The 27401-nt window shown below is 48.8% G+C and overlaps 1 protein-coding gene across 4 annotated transcripts in view; it reads right to left on the reverse strand.

Annotated features, from left to right (window-relative positions):
• Window positions 1-27401, reverse strand: part of DIXDC1 (DIX domain containing 1) — an 84735-nt gene that overhangs the window by 10164 nt on the left and 47170 nt on the right. For all 4 annotated transcript variants that reach the window (XM_056107497.1, XM_056107498.1, XM_056107496.1 and 1 more), the window contains 12 exons: window positions 23114-23226; window positions 20060-20208; window positions 17053-17142; window positions 14106-14159; window positions 12593-12643; window positions 8785-8889; window positions 8158-8211; window positions 7046-7138; window positions 6902-6973; window positions 6163-6252; window positions 5138-5299; window positions 4384-4450 (listed from right to left, as the gene is read on the reverse strand). In XM_056107497.1, the coding sequence (XP_055963472.1) occupies window positions 4384-4450; window positions 5138-5299; window positions 6163-6252; window positions 6902-6973; window positions 7046-7138; window positions 8158-8211; window positions 8785-8889; window positions 12593-12643; window positions 14106-14159; window positions 17053-17142; window positions 20060-20208; window positions 23114-23226 (1100 nt within the window). The remainder of the gene's footprint in view (window positions 1-4383; window positions 4451-5137; window positions 5300-6162; window positions 6253-6901; window positions 6974-7045; window positions 7139-8157; window positions 8212-8784; window positions 8890-12592; window positions 12644-14105; window positions 14160-17052; window positions 17143-20059; window positions 20209-23113; window positions 23227-27401) is intronic.

The raw sequence follows: 27401 nt of genomic DNA on the forward strand, positions 1-27401 counted from the left end.
GAATGCAGTCCTTCTATATCTGGTGGGAGTACAATTCTGATTGATCCCTGCCACCACCTGGTGCCTGGAATGCCATTAGGAAAAAAAAAACAAACAAAAACAGCAAATAAAGGGGACTAAAAGGGACTGTGAGAGTGAAGCTCTTGGTTCCATCGGAAGCTCAGCACATAGAAGTAGCTGGTGTCATGGTGTTTACGGGATTATCTAAAGAGAATATGGAAGCAAGACCAGGAAAGGCTTAGGTCTAGAGTCCTGTTTCTTAACTTTCTCTAACCGTGGTCCCCTTCTGACCTTGCTTTCCCCATGTACCCACCTAACCTACCAGATGGTCCCCACTCTTATGCTCTGCCATCCTCCCCATTTACGCAATTTTCATCTGTGACCCTCAAGAACGTCATGCAACGACTGGAATGGGAAGGAATGGGAGTGAAGATAGATGGTCGGCAACTACACCACCTCCGCTTTGCTGATGACATCGTTCTAATAACACCAAACATCAGCCAAGTGGCACAAATGCTGACAGACTTTGACCGTGAGTGTGGAAAGGTCGGATTACAGCTGAATCTCACAAAGACAATGTTCATGAGAAACAGTCTTGTTCCTGACGTTCCATTCACTCTCAACGGAACAAACATCTCCGAATGCAACAGTTATGTGTACCTAGGTCAACATGATGAATGACCTGGCACCTGAGTTGCACAGGAGAAAGAGAGTGGCTTGGGACGCCTTCAAGAGCGCCGAAGAAATAGCTAAGAGGACGAAGAACCTCTAGCTCCAAGCACATCTTTTCGATTCCACTGTTCTTCCTGCATTAACATACGCCTCAGAGACTTGGGCCCTACAAGAACAGGATGAGAATGCTACTCGGGTCTCTCAAAGAAGAATCGGAAGAGCTATGCTTGGAGTATCACGCTTCACTCAAATGAGAGAAAGAATCCGGAGTACCAACCTCCGTCAATGCTCAAGAATCAGGGACGCTGTCTCGTTTGCCAAGGCACCGAAAATCAGATGGGCTGGACACGTAATGAATTTAGAGATGACCGCTGAACTAGAGCCATTAGCGACTGGATTCTACGGGACGTCAAAAGATCGCACGTGGACGCCCACCTACGAGATGGTCAGACTTCTTCATCAAGACCCTGAACTATAGGTTTGAGGCTCTGCATGTTCCTAGAATGAGCAGATGCCATTGGGCTATGCTAGCACACAACAGGGACGAATGGAGACGTTCCTGGCACCCACTCGAGCAAATCGATGAGTAACAGGATATCAAGTGATCAAGTGACCCCTTTGGAATATCCTGGGGGGCTACAGGGAGCCATATGGATTTGTCTGTATCACCATGAAATCCCAGAGTATATCAACATTAAGGGTTAGACAGAATGGGGAAGGAAAGGGGATTGTCACTTGTTCCCTAGCTGCAGATTCAATGAAGCTCAGAACCAAATGTTCCATGCTCATCTCTGGTCCTCCAGTGTGTACCACTCAAGCAACAAAATGCTCAATACATAACTTCTGAATGAATAATTCATGGCACTGAAGTTAAAGTAGAGAAATGTTTCCAGAAGACCATCGATGACTAAGACACACGTGGGGCCAAGAAGATAGCTCAAAGACTAAAGCACAGGTCTGGCAGGCATGAGGCCCTAAATTCAATCCCTGGCACTACAGCGCCCTCTCCAGCTCCATCAGATGTGACTCCAGTGAGTTCCAAGCACTGCTGGGGTGTCCCCCCCCACCAAATAAATGCTTTGGAAAAGTTCACAAAAGGTAAGGTTTGAAAAGTAACCATCTGGATTAGGCAACAAGAAAGTCAATAGTGGCCCCAGAGAGGAACACAACGGGGAGTAACTTGAGTAAAAATTCAAAGAGTGACCAAGTAGAAATGGGATCAAAGAGTGAAAACAGAGCAAGAATAGATAAGCCTTTCAGGAAGAGAACTAAATCGGAAGCTGGAGGACTAGCAAATCACACAAGTTTCTGAAATTTCAGAGAGAGTGCCATCTGAGTTTATTTGTGAATACAGATTTTAGGTGGCCCCTAGTTCAGAAGCAGTTGTGAATTAATCTGTAGTATTGTACCTACACACTGCATAGACACATAAGAATTTCTCCGGGAAGGCAGGGCTTTATCAGATTGTTTTTCAAAAAGGAATGTCCAAATACTTAGACTAGGAACACTGGCAGCTTATGCTACTATCCCAAAGAAAGGATTGAAGAGAAAAACAAAATAAAAGCCTCAAGGAAAGAGAAGTGGAGTCAGAGAGATAGTACAGCAGGTGAGGTTCTTGCCTTGCATGCAGCCAACCGGGGTTCAGTCCCTGGCATCCTATATGGTTCCCTGTGCCCCACCAGGAGTGATTCCTTAGTGCAGAGCCAGCAGGAGTAAGCCCCGAGCATGGCCAAGTGGGGTCAGAAAAAAAGGAGGAAAAAGAAGAAAGAAGAAGAAAAGAAGGAAGAAGGAAGGAGGAGAGGAGGAAGAGGAGGAAGGAAGGAAGATGAAGGAAGAAGAAGGAAGGAGGAGGAAGTGGAGGAGCAACAGGAGGAAGAGGAGGTGGAGAAAAGAAACTAGAGGGGATTGTTTCAAAATAATAATCAGAAAATGAAGATGAAATTACCTTTTTGTAGTAACATAATTTGTTTCATTCCCAGAACAGATACATAATTGGAGAGGAAAAGCTATTCGCAGGCTTGAGAATGCCATTTTCTTTACAAAGTATTTTATGCATTTAACATCTGTAAGTGGGCTGGAGCGATAGCACAGCAGTAGGGCATTTGCCTTGCACGCAGCCAACACAACTGACCCGGGTTCGATTCCTCCGTCCCTCTCAGAGAGCCTGGCAAGCTACCGAGAGTATCTTGCCCGCACGGCAGAGATTGGCAAGCTACCCGTGACGTATTCGATATGCCAAACACAGTAACAACAAAGTCTCCAATGAAGATGTTACTGGACCCGCTCGAGCAAATCGATGAACGGGAGGACAGTGACAGTGACAGTGAACATCTGTGCATATATTCTGTGTTTACTATTAAAGTGGTTTTTAAAATTAAAAAATAAAAAACATATAACATACAAAATAGGTTACGGTCCGCTTTTCATTAAACATTATTTTTAGATATTTTTATTGTTTGGTGGGGGTTGGGGGTTGGACGCCATACCCCATATTGTACAGGAACTATTCTTGCCTCTGTGCTCAGGAGTGACGCCCTGGCAATGCCAGAGGACCATATGTGGTGCCAGGGATCCAGACCAGAGTCAACTGCACTCCAAGGCAAGTGTCTTACCTCTTGTATTCTCTCTCCAATCTCTATTTAGACATTTTTAGATTATTCTAAACTATATGGGTAAACTATAAAATATCAGAAAATTGGGGCAGAAGGAATAGTACCACAGGTAGGATGCTTGCCTGGCACATGGCCAACCTGGGTTCAATCCCCAGCATCCCATATGGTACCCTGAGCACTGCCAGGAGTGATCCCTGAGGGCCGAGCCAGGAGTAACCCTTAAGCATTTCTGGGTGTGGCCCAAAAACTAAAAGAAAAAATATGAATGCTATGAAAACAAAAGGTAAGATACAAAGTGAAATAGAAAATACAGGCTGGATAGAGTTCCAAAACTCTGGAATAAATGGGCGGGGATGGGAGGTGGGATGGAATGCAGTTCGTTGAGCAGACTAGGTTCAAAACAAACTTCCTAGCCATACCACTAGATGGCAAAATGACATTTGCAGAATGTAGACTAAATGATGTAAGCGCTCAGTTTTAAGGAAAATCCCCAAAGAAATTACACTATGTCCTCGAGGAAGACATGGAAATTTTTCGTGCTATTTAAAACTGTCAGGTGATCTTAATATGTTTGATGATTTCTGTGTTTTCCGCAGTTTTATATTTTACTTTGGTGTAAATGTTCTGGGCTTGTAAGTTGATTTCCCAGGGATATTTTATTTTATTTTGGTTTGGGGGCCACACCCAGCTATGCTGAGGGGTTACTCCTGGCTCTGCACCCAGATATTATCCTAGTAGTGCTTGGGGTATTATAAGAGTTGCCGGGGATCGATCTTGGGTCTGCTGTGTACAAGGCAAGTACCTTACCTGCTGTACTACCTCTCTGGCCCCCTTTTCCCAGGGATATTTTAGGCTCTCTGAATTAGAAGCATCTTGCATGTGACTAAAGTGGTACTTGCGGTGGTAGTGGAGGTGGTGACATTGTATGTCTTCACAGTCCTACAAATAACCCAATTCTAGTATTGCTACTGAAACATCCTATTATGAATGACATAAGACAAGAAAAATATCAGCACCCCAAAATATTAGCCACATGGAGACATCAAATTTTGGATCTGTAATATGCTAGAAGTTTTGACTGAGCATTAAAAGTACTTACTTGAATTAGTGGGCCAGGACTCCCAGTATTCATCATCTGCTTGAGTTCTGGGTGACTTGCCACGAACCTGGGGAACCGTACCACCGCCCCCCACAAAAAAAATCACAAGTTATGGTTTGTGGGGAAAACAGTAAAAGAACTCAACTATGAAATTCTAACCATGACCATACAGAAATATGTCTATATACAGCGAGAGCACAGCAGGTAGGACATTTGACCCGCGTTCAATTCCTGCGTCCCTCTCGGAGAGCCTGGCAAGCTACCAAGAGTATGCTGTCTGCACGGAAGAGCCTGGCAAGCTTCCTGTGGCGTATTTGATATGCCAAAAATAGTAACAAGTCTCACAATGGAGACGTTACTGGTGCCCACTCCAGCAAATCAATGCACAAGGGGAGGACAGTGCTACAGTGCCACATATACTTCTTTGACAGTATTTTAAAACTGAAGTTGCGTGCCTGATTATAAAGGGTTTTCAGTACCCAATGTGTTTCCCCAAATATTTCCTTGGTCTGTTGCCACCCTTGCTCGGGGAAGCAGGAGAGAAAGGGCCTGGGGCAGAGATGGGGGTGGGGTGAAGTGCCAGATTCCTCAGACCACCGTTAGATGGTTGCTAGGAGCCAGACTTAGCTCCACCGAAGAGGGAAACCGGGAGGAAGTCAAGCGGAACTTCAGGGTTGTCTTCCCTCTGGGCCCTGCCTTCAGCTACGGGATCATGGATGGGACCTCCTCGGGAGCGGGGGAGGTGGACACTCACCCTTCTCTCCTGCTTCTTCAGCGTCTCCATGACACGCAGGCGGTCCATGAGGCTGGAGATGCCCTGCTCCAGGCTGTCGATGGTGTGGTGCTGCGGATCGTGTCCACCGAAGCTACTGCGCAGGCTCCGGAGGGCATCCCGCACAAGCTGCAGGTCACTGGTCTGTCGGGAAAAAAAAAAAAGATAAAAATAAAAAGGGAGGAGGGGGATGGGCGCGGTGATGTGGCCAGGGCCAGGGCTATGTCACCCACCACAGGGGCCAAATCTACAGAGCCATTCGCTTTTCTTTATTTTTTTTGGGGGGGGCTGGGGGGGATGAGTTCTTTTGGTTTCGGTTTGGGGCCATACCCAGTGGTGCTCAGATGCACAGGGGGTTACTCCTGGCTCTGCGCTCAGGGATCATTCCCAATAATGCTCGGGGCCATATGGGATTCCAGGGATCAAACCCACCAGGTGCAAGGCGAATGCCTTTACCTCTGTACTATCACTCCAGCCCCCATCTTCATTTTGTGTGTGTGTGTGTGTGTGTGCTTTTTGGGTCACACCCAGCAATGCTCAGGTGTTACTCCTGGCTGTGCACTCAGGAATTACTCCTGGCGGTGCTTGGGGAACCATATGGAATGCCGGGGATTGAACCCAGGTCATCTGTTTGCAAGGCAAATGCCCTATCCACTGTACTGTCGCTCTAGCCCCTATCTTCATATTCTGAGGGAGGAGATGTGTGAGCTGTGGGGTGATGTCTCACAACTACAGAGAACCCGCTTTCGGCATTCCCCAGACCCCTCTTCTGTTGCCAGCGGGAAGAGGTGGGTCAGTTCTCAAACTCTAACAACTTAACCCTCTGCTTTTTTATGGGGGGTTGGGGAGGGTGGTCACAGTAACCCTGGCGATGCACAGGGGTGACTCCTGGATTTACACTCAGGAATTACTCCTGGCGGTGCTCAGAGGACCATATGGGATACTGGGAATCAAACCCGGTCGGCCGCGCGCAAGGCAAACACCCATCGCTCCAGCCCCCAACTTACCCCTCTGTGGGTAACAGAAGCAGCCCCTTTTCCTGCCACCCCGGGGAGGAAGCCATTGCTCTGAGAGGTGTGACTGTTGTGGTTGGTCACCTAGAGCCACAAGAAGGGAGGACACTTGTTCCAAGGGACAATTCCACATCGAGTCGTCCCCCATACTCTTTCTTCCCCACACCTGTCACTTGCGAAACAGGAGACGAGTCGAATACTGGTTTCAAGTGATCTGCTGAAATGCAAGTTTTGCAGCAGAGGTCCCAGGACTGGACACCGGGTGAGTGTCAAATATAGAGTGAATAAACAGGGAACCTCAGTTGGAGGTCCCCAATCCCACCCGGGCCCTGGAGGCGGGGACGGGAGCACACCCCCAGCCATCAGAACAGCGACTGTGTTCACTAAGGTGTTGGTGCACGCAGCAGGGCCATGCTTGGTTCTCGGTACAAGCATCACCATTTGTATTCTCCATCAGGGCAATGCCCACAGCCCATTTTCCAGATGAGCGTCTCTTCAAAGATTCGGAAACTAAAAGTGAAATAAGGTCACGCCCCAGTAGAGAGTGGTAACGCTGGAAGAGGAATCTTAAAAGAGTTTTCCTTTTAATCCTGGAAGCAGCCCTCTTCACCTCCTCACCAGCCACCTACGAAGCTGATGGAGCCTGGGTTCAGCCCTGACTCAGAAAGCAAAGCCTCCCTCCCTCCCTCTCTGCCCGGGGGACGTGTGGGCGGGAGACGGCAGGCGCTGGTACCTCCTCTGCCCCTCTCTTCATACAGTGAGCCAAGAGGACGTCTTTGTGCTCCAGCTCCCGCTCGAGGTCCACCTGAAAATCAGAGGCGACATCAGCAGGGAGCTCTGCAGGCCGGGGCGAAGCAAGGGGCTGCCGACATCCCACCTGCTGGTAACTGGCCTCCGACAGCTTCCGCAGTGCTTCTTCCAACTTGGCCTGGTGCTGCTGGAGGAGGCGGTCCTTCTGCCCCAGCTCTTTCTGCAAGAGACAGACTGTGAGCCTCGGAGCACAGGCTCTGCGAGACGGCGGCTGCCCCAGGATGGCATGACCCAGCACAGCTAATGCCCACTGGGTTTCTGGAAGGGTCAGGAGGAAGGCTGCCGTGTGCCCTCAGAGCCAGTCAGGGAGAAAGCTGAAGATGGAACAGGGGGGCTGGAGATATGGGCTCCAAGCATGAGTGCATGCCTGGCACCTTCAAGGCCATGGGCTCAACCTATGGCGTCGCATGGCCCCCGGAGCACTGCCATGGTCAGCTCCGGTGGCAGCACAGGCAGGAGTGCTACTCACACACTCACGAGGTTACACAGACAAACTGGAGTTTCCAGACATACATACACACAAACACACACATACCAGAGTTTCCAGACACATAAACACACAAAAACTGGAGTTTCCAAACACACACACACACACACACACACACACACACACACACTGGAGTTTCCAGACAAACACATACATACAAACTGGAGTTTACACACACACATACTCACACAAACTAGAATTTCCAGACAAACACACACACACACACTGGAGTTTCCAGACAAACACACTCATACAAACTGAGGTTTACACAAACATACTCACACAAACTAGAATTTCCAGACAAACACACACACACACACACACACACACACACACACACACACTGGAGTTTCCAAACACACACAAACTGGAATTTATACACATATACTCACACAAACTGGAGTCTCCAGATAAACACACACACACACACACACACAAACTGGAGTTTACATACACATACAAACTGGAGTTTCCAGACACGTACACATATGAGCTGGAGTTTCCAGACTCCTCGCTCTATGCCCCCCTTGTCATGCTGTCTGTCCTTCAGGATTAGGGAATCAGACAGCAGTTTTCCCCTGCAGATCTCCAGAAAGCAAGGATGGGAACAGAGCACTTAAACCTCCTTCGGGCAACAAGCTGTTCGTAAAAGGACACATGGAAATCATTCTCCAACTGATGTTCGGTCTTACTTTATATTCTCCCAGTAGCTGGTTCCTTTCCTCTAGCTTCCTCTGCAGATCCATCTGTCAGAAAAAGAAGGAAGAATTGATTGGCCTGGGGCTTGACAATCCCACAGAAACCAGTTACCCAGCAGCCAGAGTCGATGTCGGCAGCTGCAGGACAGAGCTGAGAGGTCAAAAACATGCATGAAGAGGATGGAGCGACAGTGCAGTGGGTAGGACACTTGCCTTGCATGCAGCTGACTTGGGTTTGGTCCCCAGCATCCCACATGGTCCCCAGAGCCTGCCAGGAATAATTCTGGAATACGGAGCCAGGAGTAACCCCCCAAGTATCGCCACATGTGACCCCAAAACAAAGGTCAAACAAACAAGCCCACACAGCCTCTCTCTGGAACTTTAGGAGACAATCAGATGGTGGAGGCACAAATTAGCCTCAGTTGTCTCAGTCTCAAACTGAAGGGCTGAAGGGTTACTGCATACCTGGGAACAGAGATGAGGCTGACAGAGAATAAATAACTGCAGGACTCGGGTAGGCATTCCAGAAGAAAGACGAGCGCGGGGCCGGGACTTTGCCCAGGGCTCTACGGCTTTTGCTAGCAGGGCTTGGTGAGGTCAGAGTGCATTCATTTAACTCACGTTCTGGTTGTGCAGCTCATCTTTGTCCATATTCGCCCTCAGTAGCTCCTGTTTGAGCTGAAGGACTGAGGTGTCCTGCTGAGCCAACCTCTGCTGCAAGGCATCCTGGGAAAGGAGGCACTGTCGTTACTGTGCTGCCACTCTGGCCAACAGCCCGCTAGCGGGACAAGCCGTTCAAACCCTGCCTGCACCTCCAGCACGACTTCTGGTGAACTGAGAGACAAAAGGAAGAGAAGGGTCTGGCCACGGGAAGTGAGCGGTGAATGGATGTTCTGTCACCTCCGGGGCCTTCAGCATCTCAGAGATCATCCTATGAACAGACTGAGGCATGATTCCTCCTCCATGTATGACTCATCCTCCCCTCCACTGCCCTGCTGGCAGCACAGGCTCTGGAGAGGAGCAGCGCCCGCAGTCAGGCTGTGCTAGGTGCAAATGACAAGCCCCCCACTTCCTCTCCTAACAGTGACCTCAGACAGTGCTCCCCACTGCCTGTCACCCTGGTGTCCTCATCTCTAACTTGGACACAGAAACCGCCCTCCTTCTTGCCCAGTCCCGGCTTGCTTGTGGGCAGGGCCATCACTGTCTAGCTCTCTGCTTATCCAGACATGCCAGGCTCAGACCCACCTGCTGGGCAGAGTTGGCCATGATTCTCCCTCTGCCCCCCACCACAGGCCAGGGGTGGACCACAAAGGGACTAAATTTTCATGCTCAGAACTGCTCCTGGTTGGGTGCTGGAGTGATAGCACAACGGGTCGTGGCCGACCCGGGTTCAATCCCCGGCATCCCATATGGTCCCCCGGGTACTGCCCGGAGTGGTTCCTGAGTGAAGAGCCAGGAGCAACCCCTGAGCATCGCCAGGTGTGACCTCAAAAAAAAAAAAGCAAAAAAAAAAAAAAAGAGAACAGCTCCTCGACTGATGGGTAGTTCCTATTCCCAGTGTCCAGTTTTCAGCGTCTCCTCAGCTTGGACCCTCGGAGTTTCAACTATGCCCATCAAAGGTGTGCCTGGGGGCTGGAGCTACAGTACAAGCTATAGGGCATTTGCCTTGCATGCGGCCGACAGGGGTTCGAACCCCAGCATCCCATATGATCCCCTGAGCACCGCCAGGAGTAATTTCTGAGTGCAGAGCCATTAGTAACCCCTGTGCATCTCCCATGCGTAACTCAAAAAAGTCAAAACAAAACAAAAAAAAGGTTCACCACCACCTGGTCACCCAAGCCTGTGGCCCTCGTGGTCCCACAGGGTCCAAATCCAAGCACTAGACTGTCAGGTCCACACAGCTGGGCTGAGCATCGCCGGGAGTGGCCCGCAGGCTCACCCCAAATACCCACAACACATAGCTGGGAGAGAGACACAGGTCTCTAAGGGTCAGCCAACCATGTTCCTCCACCTTGTGATTTCAAACAGAACCGTGGCCTGGGGCTGCAGAGAGGGGTACAGTCCTGCTGATCTCTCCACGGGCCCTGCAAAAGCAATGTGGGCTCGAGACAAAAAGGGAGCCTCAAACATGCCATCTGCCACGAGAACACAGCAGAGGCGGCCTCAGCTGTGGCTGGCACCAGGAGCTCGGAGGAACAGCTCCCAGTGGGTGCTCCAGGAGCTGTTGGGGGTGCAGAGGGGAGCTTATGGGCTTTGGAAATGAAATTAGCACTTGCTGTCCTAATGCTGTGCTAGGACTCCGACCCAGGGCCTCACACACAGAAGGCAAGTTCTGTACCACTGAGTGACACGTTCACGGCCCTAGGGTTAAAATTCTCAACTCTTGGGGCTGGAGTGATAGCACAGCAGGTAGGGCATTTGCCTTGCACGCAGCCCGACCCGGCTTCAATTCCCAGCATTCCATATGGTCCCCCGAGCACGGCCAGGAGTAATTCCTGAATGCATGAACCAGGAGTAACTCCTGTGCATCACTGGGTGTGACCCAAAAAGCAAAAAAATAAACAAACAAAAAAATAAATTAAAAAAAAATTCTCAACTCTTTTTAGGTCACTCACGTTAGGACCCTGTTAAGGGCCCCTTTAACTTGTGACTCTTCCGTATGACCCAGACAACAGCAGAGCACTTCTCAAACTTACAGGTCCACAGAGTATGTTCGGTTTCGGTTTCAGGGGCCACACCTGGCAGTGCTTAGGGCTTATTCCCAGTTCTGTGCTCAAGGATTATACCTGAGGCTGGGGGGCGGGGGGCAGCTATGGTGCCGGGGATCGAACCCAGGTCTGCTATGTGCCAGGCAAACACTTTACACTCTGTACTATGGCTCCAGTGCCTATATATAAGCCTATATATATTTTTTTAACTTTTATCCATCTGAATGTTACTGACCTGAAGTAAAGTCCCTGAAGATGTATCTATTATAGGTGTCACAGGCAGCAAAGCCCCAGGATCTCAGGGCTACAAAGCTATCTGGTAGTCAGGCCTGGTGGGACACAGAGGCCACACAGCTGGGATCAAACTCAGAACCTCACACATGCAGGGCATACGCTCTACCACCTGAGTGAGAGTTTGGCCCTAAACATTTCCTTTTCTAATGGACTTTGTTCTTCCCCCCCCCCCTTTCTTGGAAGTTTTTATTTAGGCACTGTGACTTATAATATTGTTTATTGTAATAAGAGTTTCCGGTATTCACTGTTCAAGGATTTCCTTCTTTAGAATTGAAAAAAAAAATGGATTTTTTTTAAATTTTCTGTTTTTAGGGTCAGAGCGAAAGCACAGCAGGAAGAGTGTTCGCCTTGCACGCAGCTGACCCGGGTTTGATCCCCAGAATCCCATATGGTACCCCAAGCACCGCCAGGACTAATTTCTGAGTACAGAGCCAGGAGAAATTCTGGGCATTGCAGGGTCCCAAAAAAGCACTGTTACTGTCACTGTCACTGTCCTTCCGTTGTTCATCGATTTCCTTGAGCGGGCCCAGTAACGTCTCCATTATGAGACTTGGTGTTATTGTGTTTGGCATATCAAATACGTCACGGGGAGCTTGCCAGGCTTTTTCGTGCGGGTGAGATACTCTCAGTAGCTTGCCGGGCTTTCTGAGAGGGGTGGAGGAATCGAACTCGGTTTGGCCCGGTTGGCCGCGTGCAAGGCAAACGTCCTATCTGCTGTGCTATCGCTTCAGCCCTAATAATAATAACATATTAAAAAAATTAGTTTTTAGTGCACTAAAAACGGTAATTTTTAATATATATTAATACATAACATATGTATGAAGGAATTCTCATAGAAGCAGACTGGTGGGAGAGAAACAAATGAGGCTGAGACACTGGTGGAGGGAAGTAAACACTGGTGGAGGGATCAGTGTTGTAAAAATTGTATGTCTGAAGCCTAATCATGGGGCCAGAGCGATAGTATAGCGGGGGGGGGAGGGGAGGGCGTTTGCCTTGCATGCAGTGGACCCAGGTTCGATCCCCAGCATCCCATATGGTCCCCTGAACATCGCCACGAGTAATTCCTGAGTGCAGTCAGGAGCAACCCCTGGGCATTGCTGGGTGTGACCCAAAAAGCAAAAAAAAAAAAAAAGAAAAAGAAACCTAATCATTAATAACTTCGCAATTTCACAGTGACTTAAAAAATAAATTTGGGGGGGCATCTAGAAACAAGATGACACAGAAAGTGGGGGCTGCCCAAGTCATCATGATTGGAAACAAACCCCAAGAAAATCAAGCACTGCTCCTGCCCCAGGGCTCTCCAGACTGAAAGCACAGGCCAGCGAGACAGGACAAGAGGCACTAACCCCGCCTCCCGGCACCTCTCTCCAGGAGGCCACCTTCCCTCAGAGAGCGCTTACTTCCGGTCCAAGAGTCTTCCTTCTTACCTTGATCCCCTGCAAGTTCCTGGCTTCTTGTTTACATTTCAGCAGTTCCTTCTGTAAACCAAATATAGTTAGATCAGAGGGGAGCATCTGTGCTGTCTCGGCAGCATTACCTCATCTGCCAGTAATAACACAACAGTCGGATCACCAGGCCGTGCAAAATTAACTCTGTGGAGGCAGAGAGCAGCTTTGGATGGGAAAACCGTGAAGGCAAAAGAAAGACAGGGCCCACTGCACTCTTGCCAGGTGGGACTCAGGACCAAAGACTAGGCAGAAGGGTCTTGCCAAGAAAGACAGCAGGCCAGAACAATGGCACAGAGGGGAGGGTGCTTGCTTGCCTTGTACGTGGCTGACCCAGGTTTTATCATCAGAACCACCCTGAGCCCAGCCAGCAGTGATCCCTGAGCACGGAGCCAGGGGTAAGCCTTGAGCACCACTGGGTGGCCCTCAAAAACAAACAAAAAACAGAAGACATCGTATATTCCCAAAGGCCCGCCTTCGTATCTCATACCATCTTCACTATGAGGAAAGTTTCGACATCAAAATCTCTTGGGGCTGGAGCAATAGCACAGTGGGTAGGGTGTTTGCCTTGCACTTGTCCGACCCGGGTTCGATTCCCAGCATCCCATATGGTCCCCTAAGCACTCCAGGAGTAATTCCTGAGTGCAGAGCCAGGAGTAACCCCTGAGTGTTGCTGGGTGTGATCCAAAAAAAGAAAAAAAAAAGAAAAAGAAATCAGAATCTCTGATTTTTGAAATATGTGGAAAGTTTCGGCATCAAAATCAAAATCCCTCTCTGATTTTTGAAATATGTGATCACCGTTTATGCCTACTCCTGATGCCAGCAAACCACTGTTACAGGATTCTGACTCTCTCAGTCCTCAGTCCTTGTCTGCAATAGATGGAAAGTACATTTTATTGTTACTAGGAAAAAAATTTCAGGAGTGGAGGACCCACAAGGCAGGACCCGCTCTCTTCATTTCCTCTTGCATCACAGCAAGAGTTTGGAATAATAGACCTAAAAATGGAAATTCTGAACCTGGACCCTCTCCAGGTGGGTTCTAAAACTATCTTATTAAAAAGTCCGTTTTGGGCTGGAGTGATAGCACAGTGGGTAGGGCGTTTGCCTTACACGCAGCCAATCAGGGTTCGATTCTCAGCATCCCATATGGTCCCCTGAGCACCGCCAGGAATAATTCCTGAGGGCAAAATCCAGGAGTAACCCCCCTAGGCATCGCCAGGTGTGACCCCAAAAGCAAAAATAATAATAAATTAAAAAATAAATAAAAAATAAAAAGTCAGTTTTGTGAGTGTGTGCATGCCACACGGATACGCTTCTGGGGAGAGAATTCATGATCTTATCAATACACTTATGACTCCAAGAAAATTAGGAATCACTACCTATAAGAATTCTGGGAAATATACATTAGAAAAGACTTATAACAAAGATTCAATCTATTTGAAACTTTTAATTAAAAAATGAAAAACTATGAAAAGTTTAAAGTGTCCTGCCATACCTTTAGGTCCTGATTTTCTTCCATACTCTGATCCAGACGACTTTGGATTATGATCTGAAGGCAAAAGGAGATAGTTATATATGGTGTGAAATGCAGAGCTCATGCATCAATAAGCATTTATTGACCTTTTTTTTCGGGGGGGGTGTCACATGCAGTGATGCTCAGGGGTTGTTCTGGGTCAGCTGTAAGCAAGGCAAGTGCCTTACCCACTATACTATCATTCCAGCCCAATAAGCATTTATTAAGCACCTACTATACAGGAGTCCAGTAATATGAGAACAGAGAAGAACGGGAAACAGATCTGGCCCTCTAACAGAAGTTATGTCCTGGGTAGCACAAGCAGATACTATGAATACCATTTAGAATGGGTAAGGGGTTAGGGGACAATGACAAGAGATCAAGTAAGAGAGGGAAATAGAAACAGGAGTTGGGTCAAGAAAGGCCAGTGAGGATAATGGTGAAGTGAATGAAAAGTTTTCGGCAAAGGGTCAAAAACTTAAGTAGTTCTCTAAGGAAAATCATTCTTGCTGTTATACAGAAAGTACAGCGAGTAGGGCATTAGCCTTGCATGTGGCTGACTTGGGTTCGATGATCCCTGGCACCCTATATGGCGCAGGAGTAAGCACTGAGCACCTTTGGGTGTGACCAAAACTAACAAACAAACAACCCCACTACCAAAAAGAAAGAGAGAGAGAGAAAAAGAGAGAGTTTGTGGGCATGAGAGGAATCAGAAGTCCTTTAGGCAGCCTGTTAGAACAAACACTGGATGAAGGCCTGAATTCAAGTAGCAACTATGAAAAGGGAGAAAACTGAATGAAGAGATTGTTCTGTTTTGTTTTGGGGCCACCTTGATGGTGTTCAAGGGTTATTCCTAGCTCTGTGGCCAGCGGTCACTCCTGGCAGGGCTTGGGGGACCATATGGGGTGCTGAGGATCAAATCTGGGTCAGCCGCCTGTAAGGCAAGCGCCCTACCCACTGTACTATCACTCTGGCCCTGGATGAAGAGATTTAAAGTGAACGAAGGGGCCAGAACATAGCTCAGGGGTCGGGGCACAGGCCTGGCAAGCACTGGGGTGTCCCTGCTGGTGCCCAACATCACTGGGCAGCAACACTAGGCGAGCAGCATGCAGAGCCAGTGCTGCTTGGGAGGCCCCAGGAGAGTGAAACTACAGTCTGGTGAATGCCCAGAAGGAAGGGGTCAGAAGGGATTTATTCCCTGCTGTTGGGGCAGGCTTCAAAACGGCTGGGAAAACTGAAGACAACGGTGGAAAGAAGGTGTAATGGCATCAGGACTGGGGCTGAAATTCTGAATGCCTGTAAATCATCATGAACAATTCTGTAAACCACAGTGTTTACATAAATGTGAGGAGAAAATTGGAAAAAATTTTTTCTTTAAAAAACGAGGGTCCGGAGTGGTAGCATAGCAGGTAAGGTGTTTGCCTTGCACGCAACCACCCAGGTTTGATTCCCAGCATCCCATATGGTCCCCTGAGCACCACCAGGAGTAATTCCTGAGTGCATGAGCCAGGAGTAGCCCCTGTGCATCGCCGAGTGTGACCCAAAAAGAAAAAAAAAAAGGATGCATTCATATTTCAGCTTTTAATATCTGGGACGGTGGAAAGTGGTCAGACCAACTCAAAAAAAGGCAAGTTGGGCCAGAGCAATAGAACAGCAGGTAAGGTGTTTGCCGGCATTCGATCCCCAGCATCCCATATGGTCCCCTGAGCACCACCAGGAGTAATTCCCGAGTGCAGAGCCAGGAGTAACCCTTGAGCATGGCCGGGCGTGTGCCCCAAAATCCAAAAACAAAACAAAAAAGAGGGCAAGTTCTTTTGATGTGGGAGATGAGACGAGAGAGCAAAGCGGCTTAACTTCTCACTCACCGACATGGAAGTGCTTCGGGGACAGAAGGATGAAGAGCTGAGCTAGAAAGGATGGAGAGCTGGGAGGTGAGTGGACACACAGAGGCAGATGCTGTGCCCGGGAAAGTGAGGTTAAGAGCCCAGAGGAGAACGCTGAGTAGTGCTGAGAGCTGCTCAGGGGGTCTGAAGTAAACGCTGGAAGGGCAAGCATTAGTGTTGGCCACCAGCTCTCAGCACTGAGCCGGGGAGATAACGAAAGATGAAGGGGGCTGACTCTGTTTCAATGCCCCGTAGGTGGTCCCCTGAGCACCACCTGGAGTGACCCCTGAGGACAGAGCCAGGAGAAGTCCCAGTACACTGATGGGGGTCGCTTCAAACCAACCAACCAATGAAACAAATCCCCAGCACACAGGGTCCAGCACCTGGTTGGCACTTAAAAGTAAAAATTAGGGCACACATATGCTGCCTGAGCCCACATGCTGCCTGTGCCCATGTTCTGCTGCCCAGTACACACGGTGTCAGAGCACATGTCGCCCACATCTCCCTTTGTGAGATGTGTACTACTTTCATATTGAATGCTCAGACATATACTCAGGCTCTCTGTCCTCTCTGGAGAAACCTGTGTTCTCTTTTTTTTTTTCTTTTTGGTTTTTGGGTCATACCCAGAGATGCTCAGGGGTTACTCCTGGCTCTGCACTCAGAAATTACTCCTGGCGGTGCTCAGGGGACCATATGGGGTGCTGGGATTCGAACCCAGGTCGGCCGCATGCAAGGAAAATGCCCTACCTGCTATGCTATTGCTCCAGCCCCACCTGTGTTCTCTCTTGAGTGCATTACTCACTCTCTCGCTCTCTCTCGCTCTCTCTCGCTCTCGCTCTCTCTCTCTCTCCCTCCACCTTCCACAAAATTTCAAATAAAATCCATTATATTTCAAAAAAAAAGGTAGAAAATATGAGAGAAATATGAAGAAATCTTTTCAAGAAGACTTTGACAACAGGGCCAAATGGGAACAAAGCAAAACAAAAAAATCCAAATGAAATCCATGAACCAGTACTTAGGGTCCAGCTGCAAAAGAAAAAGCTCACCAGTTGTTCTTCGGGATTGACTCCTTGCTCGCAGAGGGCCAAGGGTCTCTCCTGTTCGTCTTCAGGTAAGGATCCATTAAGCAATAAGGCCTGAAAACCAAAAAGGCAGAGAGAAACAAGATCCATTGCACGTCTGAGTCCAGAGCTGAGCTCGGAAATTCACCCCACATTGAAATCACAGCCTGGATCCCTCTCGTAATCTCCTTGGGAAGTTTTGATGCTCCATTTGGAAGTACCCCTGATTGCCCACCCGGGTGTAGCTCATGCGCTTGGCTCCGCATCTCTCTGGATGCACCGAGAATCCTTTTTTGAGCCTGTTTCTTGGCCCCAGAAAGCAATCTAAAATAAATTTTGCTTTCAGCAGTGACATTTCAAGCTTCTCAAACCAGAATGGGATTACAGATTGGGAAGTGAACTAGAACTATCTTGGCCTGAAGGTCTTCCAGAGAGTACATGTAAAGCACTGACTGGCGATCAGAGAGAGGGAGGGCAGAGGTTAAGGCATTGGCCTTGCATCCCACAGAACCCACTTTGAATCTCCAGCACCACATACAGTCCCCTAAGCATGAAGCTGAGGGTCGCTCCTGAGCACAGAGCCAAGAAAAGCCCCTAAGTTCTTCAAGACATAATGCAAATAAAATAACAGTGATAATAATAATAAAATAAGGCTCTGATTTATTGGGTGAATTTGTTCAGGGAGTCACACTCAATGGTGTTTGGGGGACCATGAAGGACCAGGAAGCAAGCTCAGGGTTCTCACATGCAAAACTGCAATGCCAGCCCTTGGATCCATCTCCCTGGACAAAGTTATGTTGTCTTTTTTTTTAAACTGTGCTTTAATAATTCTGCATTTTTACTAAGGCAAACCTGAATAGAACACGAAGGAAAACATATCTACAGAGAGATGCTTCACTCCTTTCCAGTTCCCAAACCAAGCTTTGCTTTCAAATGTGTGGAGGTGCTACTCCTGGCACTGAGCTCAGAGATCACTCGTGCCAGGCTCGGGGGACTATACTGGATGCTGGGGCTCAAATCCAGGTCAACCATATGCGAGGCAAGCAACTTACCCGTTGAACAATCTCACAGCCCCCCACACTTCATTGTCGTAAAGAGAACCCACTAAATTGCATTCTTTAGCACTCACAAAACTTGAGTCAGTTCTACAGGTAGGTATTATGAGGCCTGTCAGCTCATAAAAAGAATTTTAAACATGTCCCCATTTTTTGTAGTGATTCTGATCAAATCCAATAAAGAGTTAGAGGTTAAAGCCCACTTCAACAGATATAACACAAGTTCGTGTTATACAAATTCACAGGGGCTATGAAAACATTTTAAAAATCCAGCCACTAGAAGGTCTAGCAATAATTAATAATAAAAATTTAGCGAATCAAATTACTTTAGTTGTGCTATGGAGTTGTGGCAAGAGGTCTGGATAAGTCTAAGAATCAACTAAGCAAAGTAATTCGATTTGGCAAGAGGTCTGGATAAGTCTAAGAGTCAACTAAGCAAAGTAATTTGATTAACTCTAAGACTCAAATAACCAGAGTAATTTGATTCATTAAACTTTATTACATAGAGGTAAGGCAGACTACTAAGTGAGAGGCTGAGATGAAACCCTGTTCATCACTGAAAGAGTTAAGAAGTCCAGGATGCCGTGAGCCCCATTGTCTCCTACCAGGGTACTGAATTCTCTTTGTGATCATGTGGCTATGATTTAGGACTCCTCCTTTGCAGGGAATAGCAGGATGATGACTTTCTGCCTATCGATCTTCTTTTTCCATCTCATGTGCCCATGTTCTGCCAGACTGAAAAATGCAAACCAACCCGCAAGCCAAACTGATGAGCATAGACCTCACATTGTCCTGGGGAAAAAAACCCTGGTCAGTCTCATCCTCCAAGTTCTCCCTCCCCGTGTTAATGCTTCCCATTAAAGGGCAGTGCGCTCACACGCAAACCACCGCATTAATGAAGCCAGTCCTGAAAGGGGCGGCAGTAAAGGGACCCAAGAGGTCTCCAAGGCCAGACTTCTGAAAAGTACGGAGCCAAAGGGGAAAGAAAGTCAACAGCTCAGCCTGGAATGTTCAGGCAGTAAACACGGCTGCGGCCCTCCCCAGTTCCAGGGGCATAGATTATGCAAATGTTCTTCGCCCTGCACCAATCCTCTCTCCTCTTTGGAGCCCTTTGTGTCCCCACCCAGAGGCTGGCAGGCTGCGAACACGCCTTCCAGCGCCTGCGGGCTGCCAGAGCGGCTCACATAATGTGGGCTTTGTTTACGTGTCCATAAATATTTGACAATTCCAAAGCAGCGCCGTTCCCAGCACACACCGAAAGAAATATCCCGAGGCGATTTCAGGGTCATGGATACCCTACAAACGGGCCCCCAAACAGGGTCAGACAGACAAAGACGGAGGATGGAGGGGGGAGGGGTCGAGGTGGGGACCATCAGGCACCTAAGTCAAGTGGGTGGGTGGGCCTGGGGAGAATGGAAAGCTGGTGCTGCAAGTACAGGGAAAATTAAAAGAAAGGGCCAGGCTGGCGCGACCAAGACCTTTTCCACGTGATCACACTGCCGTGGAAGCCGCTTGGGAACGCACCAGGGGTGAACTAACCCTCCTGAGAGCCAGATTCCAGTGGAAACCTGCATATTCCTTATGTGAACTGGCTTCCTGCTAAGGAGAGAGTTCCTGGGTGAACCCCGCTGACTAGTCGTGGCCCCAATCTTTGGAGAAACTGCAGATCTGGAGCTGCAGAGAGGGAAGCAAATTCCACCTAGGAAGCAGAAAACTGGGGAAAGGGGTGAGTCCCGGGGTCCCCAGGAATCCTTACAGCTGTCCTGCAATCAGAAGCTCGGACTGTGTAGACAAGGGAACTCACTTCTGAACAAGTGAGGTAAACACCTGGAGCTGCTCAACTCTGACCCCCGGAACTTATTTTTCAGAGAGCTCGGCAGCTTACAAAGAAATCCCAACAATCGGTCGGAGGAACAACCAGATGGGAAAAGCGGTACCTGCAATCCTGAGATCATTTTCTTCGCTTCCTCCATTTCTTTTTCTAAATGTTCTTGTTGTTCCAACAGCTGTTCTTCCCATGAAGTCTCCAGGTAGGTTCCGGGGCTCCCTGGTTGCCAGTCTCGAGATAAGGGGGAGTCTGTCTCCTCTGCAAAGTCAAAGGGGGGAGGAGGACAGTTCATGCTGGAGGGAAAACAAGGGCGAGAGAGCAGAGAGCGAGCAAGGGAGCTTTCCCTGTCCTCTGGGTTCCCAGGTCACCTGCCTTCGGAACCTGTCCCCATGCACACGCTGTCCACCAGGTGGGGCTGTGAGGCAGAAAACCTTGGCTACAAAAATCAGTCTGTAGGACTCAATGGATCCTCTGAGCTGGGTCGAGCGCACTCTGTAGGCTGAGCACAGGCTTTGCATGCAAGCGGCCCACATTCACTTCCTGGTACCGCATCCTAGAACACTGCCAGGTGTGTGCCCCCCTGCCCCCCAGAACAAAACGCAGAGCCAGATAGGAAGTACAGCAGGTTGCCTTGCATGTGGCTGACCAGGTTCAATCCCCAGCACCCCATATGGTCCACCAAGTCCCTCCAGGAGTAATCCCTGAGGGCACAGTCAAGAGTGAGCCCTGAGAATCGTCAAGCGCCAAGCCTGGGATCCTCTCCAACAACAACAACAACAACAACAACAAACAACAACCACAACAAGGGTAAAGAAGCATTCAGGGGGCTGGAGCGATAAAACAGCAGGTAGGGCATTTGCCTTGCACGCGGCTAACCGGGGTTTGATTCCCAGCATCCCATATGGTTTCCTGAGCACCGCCAGGAGTGGTTCCTGAGTGCATGAGGCAAGAGTAACCGCTGTGATTCACCAGATGTGACCAAAAAAAGGAGGAGGAGGAAGAAGAGAAGCAGCAGCAGCAGCATTCAGGACACATATGCTACCCGAACCCATGTGCTGCTTGCACCCGCATGGCCAAGCACATGTGGTGCCCGAGCACATGTGTCGCCTGATCTCCCCTCTTGAGATGTGGACTTTCATGCTTTCCTGTCTAATGCTGGAATGTGTGTAGGGGCTCTCCCCGCCCTTGGAGAAGCCTGGGTTCTCTCAAGCACGATACTTCCCACTCTCTCCCACTTTCTCTCCCTCCTTCCTTCAGAACCTCCAAATAAAATCTGTTTTGCTTCAAAAAAAAAAAGCAATATTCAGATGCCTTCCTTGGGAGTCTGGGTCTAGAGTCTCCAGATTTCAACTCTGACCTCTCTAGAGCTGACATTCCTAGGGCTTGACTCTGGCAGTAAAAACAGAAAAGCCATCAGAGACAGAGAAAACAAAATTCCTGTCAGTGGCACTGGAGCCTCAGCAGCTTCAGGGACCTCATTCCTCTGACGCTCCTCACAGGGGTCACAGAACCCAACACTGCCCGAGTCACACAGGACTCCAACCAGCACAGGCATCCTCGCACCAACTTCTCCATCTCTCCCTTTCTGGTCTCACCTTCCACTGCCTCCAAGTTCTCTCCTTTGACTTCCTTAAGGGAGACACTTCAAGGAGGGCACGTACTGGGGAGCATATTGACCACACAGGGCACATAAGTACGGGGTGCGTATTTAGGAACTGCAAAGACAAAGCTGTGACTGATAGCACTGTGAAGGGTCGTGAACGATTTCTCCTATTTAACCGTGTGCAGTGCTGTTATGATTGTTTTCTTTCTTCCTTCTGGACCACACCAGTCGGTGCTCAGGGCTTACTCCTGGGCCTGCATTCAGGGACTCCTGGCACGGCTCAGGGACCTTCTGCAGAGGAGGGGATAGAACCTGGGTCAGACTCATGCAAGGCAAGTGCCCTACTCATTGGACTATCTCTCCGGCCCCTGCAGTGCTATTTTCAAGGCAGAGGGGAATGATACAGAAGGGTATAGGCCTGAGTAAGTTTCTCCAAGCATACGCATGAATAAAAATATAACCCTTTTCAGCTTTGCAGATCAGATGAGGCAGCGCTGAGGTAAGGGCCTGTGGTGTTCTGCAGGCTCAGAGCTGGTAGGCAGCTCTCCCTCCAGTGCCCCGAGTTCTAAGCAGCATACAACCCTGTTCTGTGGGTCTCCTTCCAGAGTGGAATGGGGGCACAGGGCCTGGGAGGATGTGATTCCAGCTTTCCTTCTGAGGGTTTCCATTTCATCCCAACCCTTATTGGGTGAATAAAACTCGGTATCATGCATTTTGGTTCCTCCATGCTGATCTCAAGGCTTACTTCAGGAAAAGGGGAGCCAGAGAGTTGGAGAGAGTACAGCAGATAAGGCGCTTGCCTTGTATGTGGCTGACGCGGGTTCAATCCCTGCTAACCAATAGGGTCCCTTGAGCAACACCAGAAATGATCCCTAAGCCAGAAATAAATCCAGAGCACCACTGGGCATGGGCCAAAATCACACACACACAAAAAAGAGGGGCTGGTGCAATAGTACAATGGGGAGGGTGTTTGCCTTGCATACAGCAAACTGGGGTTCAATCCTCAGCATCCCATATGGTCCCCCGAGCACCGCCAGGAGTTACAGGAGTTAATTCCTCAGTGCAGAGCCAGGAGTAGCCCCTGAGCATTGCCAGGTGTGATGCAAAAAAAAAAAAAAATGAGAAAATGGGACTCTCTCAGAGGGAGGAAGAAGTCTAAACAGAGGATACCCTGGGGTCCTTCAGGCCCCTTCTCCAACCCCACGTAGACCAGGGGTCTCTCCTGCACATTCTCAGGGCACTTCAGGCTCCTACTCTTTTGGGAACTCCAGGAAAGTGCTGGCATGATTTGTCCTGCGCAGGGACAGTAAATGCTGTGTCCCTGAAAGAAGGAGGCTCCGAATGTTTTCAAGTAAAGGCAGCTACTGAGAAGCAGCACAATAACGCTGCCCTCAACATTCTGACAGCAAAGGTCTCAGACAGGCCACTCTGCAAGAGGATGAGCAGGTTCACAGGTTCGAAGCTAGCAGCCCCCTAGAGCTGGGCCTGCATGCTCCCCCACCAGCTCTTCAAATCGGGCACAGTTCCTTGAGCCAACCCAGGCAGAGGGAGCAATCATACCTGTTCGGTTTTCTATTCCTTCCGAGGGAATAATCACAAAACCGGCCTTTTCTTCCGACTGGCTTATTATGGATTCACTTTTTGCACTGTGGACAGGACTGGGTGAAGTCAGGCTGTGAGGGAAGGAAAAGGAAGAGAAACAATATTTATATTGATTTATAAGTCATTTTTTTTAACAGACTCAAGGGACTAGATGCTCTTTAATTTTTTTTTTTTTTGTGGAGGGTTGGGGGCACACCCGGAAATACTAAGGTTTACTCCTGGCTCTGTGCTTAGGAATCACTCCTGACAGTGTTTTGAAATGCCAGAGATCAAACCCAGGTTGGCTACGTGCAAAGCAACCACCCTTCCCACTGTACCCTTCCCACTCGGGTCCCAAGGGAGGTTCCTGCACTCCTACAACAGTCGCTGGCCTAGCATAATAAACATTTGGGGCTGGAGCGATAGCACAGTGAGTAGAGCATTTGCCTTGCACGCTGCCAAACCGGGTTCAATTCCCAGCATATCATATGATCCCCACAAGCACTGCCAGGAGTAATTCCTGAGTGCATGAGCCAAGAGTAACCCCTGTGCATCGCCAGGTGTGACCCAAAAAGAAAAAAAAAAGAAAATAAACATTTGTTGGGGCTGAGGAGACAGCTCAATGGACTAAGCTTTGGTTTTGTATGCAGGAAGCCCATGCTTGATTCCCAATACTGCATGGTCCCCAAAGTACCATCAGAAGTGATTCCCAGGGACCGGAGCGATAGTACAGTGGGTAGGGCATTTGCCTTTCACGTGACTGACCCGTGCTCAATCCCCGGCAACCCATATGGTCCCCCCAAGCACAGCCAGGAGTAATTCCTGAGTGTAAAGCCAAGAGTAACCCCTGAACATTGCTGGGTGTGACCCAAAAAGCAAAAAAAAAAAAAAGTGATCCCCAAGCCACAAGCAGGAAATAGTGCCTGAGTACCACCAGGGCTGAAAAACCAAGATATAAATAAACAAAAATAGCATTAAAATAATGAAATTGAATAAAATGAATACCAAGTGAATGAATTAATCAGTCTTAGAAGTTCTTTTCTAGAAAAGGATGTCTCTAATTTAAGCTTAATTCACCAAGTGATGATGTGTCAGGAACACAAGTAATGTACCACTTTAAATAATTGTTTCTCGGGAGCGATAGTAAAGCGGGTAGGACACTTGCCTAGTGTGCGACCACCCAGGACTCAGTTCCTGACATTTCGTATGCTCCCCCAAGCTTGCTAGGAGTGATCCCTGAGTGCAGAACCAGGAATAGGCCTTAAACACCACCAAAACAAACAAACAAAAACAGAATCGTTTTGTTTAAGACCAGCACCACCCTCTCTGGACCCAACTGAAGAATCTGATGTCTCATGTGTCTTGGTAGCTTTGGGCGCTGGAGGAAATCTGCTCCAAGTATATGACCTCTCAGAGACAACAGGCATGTAATCATGACAGATCAGCACTGGGCAGAAGCCAAAGGAGTGATGGGGGAGCACTTGCTGGAGCGTGGACAGTGCCAGGCAGAGAGAGGGCAAAGGATATGTCAACAATGACAGCATGTGATGAGAGAAAGAGTAACTTGGGTCAGAAAGAAAGAACAGGGAGGGGTAAGATGCTTGCCCTGCATGCACCTAATGCCAATTGGCATCCCTGGCACCCCATACGGTCCCCTGAGCCGGCAAAGGGTGATCCCTAAGCACAGAGCCAGAAACAAACCCTGAGAACTGCCGGGTATGCCCTCCCCCCCAATTTTTTTTAAAACAAATAAAGGGTAATTTGGATGGGGGAGAAAATAAGTGGTGTTTGCTTGCCACATATTGTGGAACTCCCTGCGTTTGAACTCCATCACTGCACAGTCAGGTGACATCCTGGTTCCCCACCCCCACTCCCTACCAAACACACACACACACACACACACACACACACACACACACACACACGCACATACAGCCAGTGACTCAGCAAAGCTGACGAAGCCCCTTATAAAAATCAAAAAATAGAGACGGCTCAGTAGGCTGAAACGCAGGAGGCCCAGTTTTCATCCCTGGCATTAAATGGTCCCCCTAAATACTGCCCTGCCGGGAGCAAGCACCAGGCTGGGAGTAGCCCCTGAGCACTCCTAGGTGTAGCCCCAAACCCCAAAATTAATTAAAATGGGTCAGAGGGGCAGTGCTTGTCTTGTGATTTGGTCAATCCCAATTCAATCCCCAGCACTGCATATTGTTCCCTGAGTCACACCACGCGTTAAGTCTTAATCACGGTCACGGTCCTCCCGTTGTTCGTCGATTTGCTCGAGCGGGCCCAGTAACGTCTCCATCGTAAGACTTGTTGTTACTGTGTCTGGCATATCGAATACGTCACGGGGAGCTTGCCAGGCTTTGCCGTGCGGGTGAGATACTCTCGGTAGCTTGCCGGGCTCTCCAAGAGGGGCAAAGGAATCGAACTAGGGTCGGCCATGTTGGCTGCGTGCAAGGCAAACGCCTTACCGCTGTGCTGTCGCTCTAGCCCATGGCCAGGTATAACCCACCCACCCCTAAAGTAAATAAAGACGTGAATAAGGGCCAACTCAAAGTTGTGGCGCACAGGCCTCCCCCCTGCAAAACTGATGCTGGCACTACTGGATGTAGCCCTGTTGGTCCCTAAACATTGCAGGGAGTAGCTCCATTAGGAAGGAAAAATTATTAATTAAATAAAAAAAAAACACTAAAGACAGTGCTAGAGCAATAGAGCAGTGAACAGGGCATTTGCCTTACATGTGGCCAACCTGGGTTCAATCCCTGGCATCCCGAATGGACCCCCAAGCCCACCAGGAGTGATCCCTGAGTGCAGAGCCAGGAATCAGTTCAGAGCAACTTTGAATACCACCAGGTGTGGCCCCAAAACCAAAAAAAATGGGAAAAAAATTAAAAACAAATTCAATAAATTTAAAAATGAGAGAAAAACAATTTGATCTAAAGAAAAAGGGGAAGTATTCTAGAGCACGACAACTGTTTATTTGCTTTTTTCCCATCAAAGTCTTTTTGTTGTTGTTCGGGGGACACACCTGGCAGTTTTCAGGTGCTCAGGGATTTCTTCTTGGCTCAGGGATTACTCCCGGTGGGCTCGAAACTATCTGGGTGCCAGAAATCAAACCTGGGTCAGCTACGTGCAAGGCAAACGCCCCATGCTGTACTATCGCCCATCAAAGTCATTCTTATCTGTCACCAGCAACCTCCCCTCCCAATAATTCTGAAGCTCTGATGACCTGACAGACGTGGAAGAACCTGTTCAGTTTCTCAGAATGGAGAACCTTAGATGTGCAAGACGGGATGGGAGCGTGAGGGGGCGGCATGGAAGGGAACAGCCTCTTCTACGAACCCCACCTTGAGAACCTCAACACCGAAACAAACTCAGGGGCTACAGGGGCTACAGGGGCTGCGGGCCCAGCTCTCCTCCACCCCCCCAAATTCCTTCCAAATTCATCACCCAGACAACAGGGAAAGCGTCTCGGGTTCACTGACCCACTTAATGTGGCCCTGAAGTCTCCCAGGCTAATCCTCACAACGATCAGGAGTTAACTTCTGGTCTACTTCTGGTCTTCCGAGAAACCAGTCGGAGGGGAACAGCTTCTGGCAGCCAGAGCTGCGCCTCCCTCCCGCACTCCAGGGTTTCCGCACTTGGAGGAAGGGAGAGAATGAATTCAACATGCCCCTCCTTAAGGTCACAGAAAAAAATGTGAAGTATTTTGCTACTTCATAGGAAACTAAGTCACTCAACCCTATCCGGGAGATCTACAACCCACAGGGAGAGGAGGGGTGGAGCAGAGCAAGAAGTATTTAGAATAGCTCGTTGCTTTATAAACTTTCTTCCACTGAACTGACATCTGACTTACAGGTCATCAGGAATTTGCAGCAGGAGTGGGGGAGGGAGGGAAACTGAGGACACTGGCGAGGAAAGGAGACACTGGTGAAAGGATGGGTGCTTGAACACTGCAAGGCTGAAACTCAGTCAATCAACAGCTTTGTAATTGTGTATGTCACGGTGATTCGAAAAATTTAAAAATTAGGGAAAACTTTTTTTTTTTTTTGAAGAATTTGTAGGCTGGCTCTTCAAGCCCATGTTCTCCCTTGAACTCGGATCTAGCTTGTTTACCTGTTCCTCAGCTGGCCTGTTTACGCTCTGGAGAAGCCTGTGTTCTCTCTTCAGCACATACGTCTCTCTTTCTCTCCCTTCATATCTCTCACTATCTTGCTTCACAAAAAAGAAAAAGAGGAGGAGGAGGAGGAGGAGGAGAAGCCACAAC

The sequence above is a fragment of the Sorex fumeus genome, unplaced genomic scaffold (assembly GCF_029834395.1).
Source record: "Sorex fumeus unplaced genomic scaffold, SorFum_2.1 ptg000169l, whole genome shotgun sequence".
NCBI lineage: Eukaryota > Metazoa > Chordata > Mammalia > Eulipotyphla > Soricidae > Sorex > Sorex fumeus.